Here is a 3,617-nt window from a genome sequence, read left to right as displayed (position 1 = left end):
GCGACTGTTTCTTCGCGGCGCGGAGGTGGGGGCTGGGCCCGGCGGGGAAGGAAAAGTACGCAGGCCTCGAGCCTCGCGCAATTCACGGAGGCCGCTTACGCCGTCGGCGCCGGGAGCCGCTGCCTTTAGGCAGGGGGAGGGGCGCGTGATTGGCATAGGGCGGGCGGAGCGCCTTCCCGCCATTGGCAGTTAGGGCGTTTATGCAACGGCGTGACGTCAGGGCAGACGCGTTTGTCGGAGGGAAGGTTCTAGAAAAGCGGCGGCAGTAGCAACAGCGCCGGGTTGGTGAGCGGACGTGTTCATCGCCGCGGTGTTTCCCGAGGAGCGGCACTTCTCATCGCAGCGCCAGGACGAGTCCGGTTCGTGTTCGACCGCGGAGATCTTTCTCATCTCGCTCGGCTGCGGGAAATCGGGCTGAAGCGACTGAGTCCGCGATGGAGGTAACGGGTTTGAAATCAATGAGTTCTTGGAAAGGGCATGGCGAGGCCGTCGCTGCCTCAGTGGAAGCTGGCCACCTTTCCCCGTGGGAGAGCGTCGGCGAAGTGGGCGCGCCCCCGGAGCGGCTCTTTGTGGGGTGTTTTTGTGGGTGTTTGGTGCAGGCCTGGCTCACCTCCTGCAGCCTCTCGGCGCCATTTCCTTTGACTGGGGTGGGGGGGATGGGCAGCCTCACATGGCGGACGCAGTTCCCCCTTTCGGGGAAGTGGGGCGCGGAGGTGGGGGGCCCTTTCGACTTTTTTAACGAGCGGGCCGACTTGCGAGCCCCGGCGTTCTGGGGAGGGTTGGGGACCCCGGCGGGTTTGCCGCGCTTCCCCTCCCCCGCTCTCCCGGGAACCGGATTTGGCGGCCGCCATCTTCGTTTTTCTCTTTCGTCGCAGTGTCTTTCTTTTCCCTTCTTGAAACCCCAGCTCTGTGGCCCGTTTATGAGAGGATAGGCGTAGCTAGCGGGTCCTAGGTTTCCGCGGGCTGTTTCCCCATCGTTCGGAGGTGGGTGCCGCGCGCCCCGGGGAGCCGGCCTCCTCGCCGCCCTGCGCCCCGCGTTGCAGCCTCGCTCCTTCCCCTCGACGAAATGGCGCCATTGCGCTGGCGGCCGCGTGGGGGTGGGGCGGGCCGGGCGGGCTCTGCGTCCCCAGCACGTGTGCGTTTGAGTAACGGACGGTGGAGGTTCGAGCCCGCGGCGCTTCGGAGACGCGCTTTGCTCGGCGGAAGAGCCCAGCGATAGCGGAGCAGTAGATGGGCGCAGCCTCGGAAAAGGCGGGTGGCCGTGGGCACGGAGGTGATCACCGGGGGGGGAAGAGAAGACTCGTTTCGGAATCCGTTTACTGTTCCGAGGGATTCCGTTTACATGGTAGGATTTATTCCCGTTTAGAATAATTTTGCTGGAGAATTTTTTTTTTCCGGATAAAGATGCGGATCTGTAGAAAAGACAAGCCACAAGAGCCAAGTGAGATAGAAGCGATTTTACTTTATCATTGGTTATATCCGGGCTCCATATTTGACTGCGTGTATTGCTATGTATGACACTGTTTCAGGCTTAGGTCGCTTTGTTTTTGAACTTTGTCACTTGCTTTTCTCATTTCTGTCTGCTATCATGGTTGAACGTTACATTGATAAGCATAAGGTCTCAAGCGAACGGGGTCTGTCTACCCGGTTATTTTCTTTGACCTTAAAATCACGCTTATAAAATAACTTTTATAATCGATAGTGAACATCGGGTAAGTTTGGAAAGGGAGGTAAGTAATGAGTTTTTGCCCTTTGGTAGTGAATTTAAGAATTGTTGTAGATGTACTTTGTATTTTAAATTTCCGTAATTTGAGTCTAGAGATTTTTCTATTGACAATGTTATAAAATTAGCTTTAAAATCCAAATAGCAATCTTCAAATGTTGGGTTTTTTTTTACCATTTTCACGTTAGTTTAGTAATTTTTAGTTTTCAGAGTCAGACTATTATAGAGCTGGGAGGTTTTTAATGTATTGACCCTTCTTGAGGTGTTTCCTTTGGAGTAGTGGGGAGAAATATCATGCTTGAGGAACCTTCAAGGAATCGATAGAGCAATTTGATTTAGAGAATTGAAAACTACTTGTACTAAAAATTGTTCGGTTTTCTAGTGTGGTTTACACACTTCGATAGGCAGAAATTCTTTCTGCTGAGTTAGTCTAACTCTGCCTTATGGATAGTTTTTAAAAAAAAAAAATAAAAGGTCCTACTTGGAATTTTATTAATTGCCTACCCAAAGAAAAGGGGCTGTTAATAAAGCAGTTTGCTTACTGATTTGCAGATGTTAGGACTTTGTAGCTCATCCTCTCCCCTTCTGGTACTTGAAACTGTAAAACTTAATAGGATGACCATTTAAGTTCCGTAGATTGTGTTAATATGTTAAAAAAAGCCCCGAATGAAACCGTTGGCATAGAAAGCGTTTTTATTGTAAAAGATGCTTTTTTTAGTGTATGGTTTCATGTTAATATTTTATATTAACAAATACTGCTTTTAGGTATTTTTTTATGGACTTAAAATAATGAGGTAGTTGTGTTTAAAAAATAAAGATTAATATATTTTTAGGACCTTTTTTAAGTCGAGTATTTAATCTGTGTAAGTATAAAATACATGAAACACCTCTGTGGTATTGAGCACATCTTGAATGTTACATTCTCCTTGTCGTACCCCCATTTGTAGTTTGTACATGATGGGGCGAGTGGTTTTTTGTTCTTGAGATTCAATACTATGACCACTAGAGGGGGCGTGTAAGGGAATGTTAACCTTCCCCTCCTGGTTACCAAATTCTGAAAAGCATAGATTATGGACTGTGAAGAGCCTGACTTTATATTTTTAAAGATATGTGTTAAGATGGTTTGGGATATGTAGGAAAAACTGAAAATTAACTAATGACCACGGAATATTCTTTCTCCCCAGAAAGCTTTTGAAAAGTAAATTATAAGTGCTTAATGTGTCAAGTAATTTTAGATCAAGTATTAATGATTCTGAAACTTGTATAGTTCAGCTGAGACAATTTTTTTGGTATAGCACAACTAATAATGCAGTTTAACATATGGTTTAAATTTGATGTAAGTTTTTTTTCTCCCCCCCAGAAAACTTTAGAAACTGTTCCTTTGGAGAGGAAAAAGGTACTCTGCCAGCAGGTCACCTCATATTTAAGAATTTAATTTCCTGCATACCTAGAGGAAATGTAAATAAAAATTGAAATGGTGTTTTCCTTTACAGAGAGAAAAGGAGCAGTTTCGTAAACTCTTTATTGGTGGCTTAAGCTTTGAAACAACAGAAGAAAGCTTGAGGAACTACTACGAGCAATGGGGGAAACTTACAGACTGTGTGGTAGGTTAACTCTGGAAGTCTTGACTAAAATACTAGCCACTCCTTTTCTGGCTTAAAAAAAATTTGCAAAAGGAATCAATTGGCGGAAAATGTCATCATGATGTGATTGATTCATGGCTAAAATTTCTTGTCTGGTTTAAAGGTAATGAGGGATCCTGCAAGCAAAAGATCAAGAGGATTTGGTTTTGTAACTTTTTCTTCTATGGCTGAGGTTGATGCTGCCATGGCTGCACGACCCCATTCTATTGATGGGCGAGTGGTTGAGCCAAAACGTGCTGTGGCAAGAGAGG

At 46.4% G+C, this 3,617-nt stretch overlaps 1 protein-coding gene across 1 annotated transcript in view; it reads left to right on the top strand.

Moving 5' to 3' along the window:
- The first annotated feature begins 1,588 nt into the window (after positions 1-1,588).
- HNRNPA2B1 (heterogeneous nuclear ribonucleoprotein A2/B1) overlaps positions 1,589-3,617 on the top strand; it is a 7,017-nt gene continuing 4,988 nt past the window's right edge. Inside the window, exons 1-4 of the mRNA XM_006896130.1 lie at positions 1,589-1,618; positions 3,084-3,119; positions 3,217-3,327; positions 3,470-3,610. Coding sequence (XP_006896192.1) covers positions 1,589-1,618; positions 3,084-3,119; positions 3,217-3,327; positions 3,470-3,610 — 318 coding nt within the window. The remainder of the gene's footprint in view (positions 1,619-3,083; positions 3,120-3,216; positions 3,328-3,469; positions 3,611-3,617) is intronic.

This window comes from Elephantulus edwardii, unplaced genomic scaffold, assembly GCF_000299155.1.
Source record: "Elephantulus edwardii isolate Elephantulus edwardi_28Jun2011 unplaced genomic scaffold, EleEdw1.0 scaffold00182, whole genome shotgun sequence".
In the NCBI taxonomy this organism is placed as follows: domain Eukaryota; kingdom Metazoa; phylum Chordata; class Mammalia; order Macroscelidea; family Macroscelididae; genus Elephantulus; species Elephantulus edwardii.
This window is presented reverse-complemented; position numbering and strand designations above follow the sequence as displayed.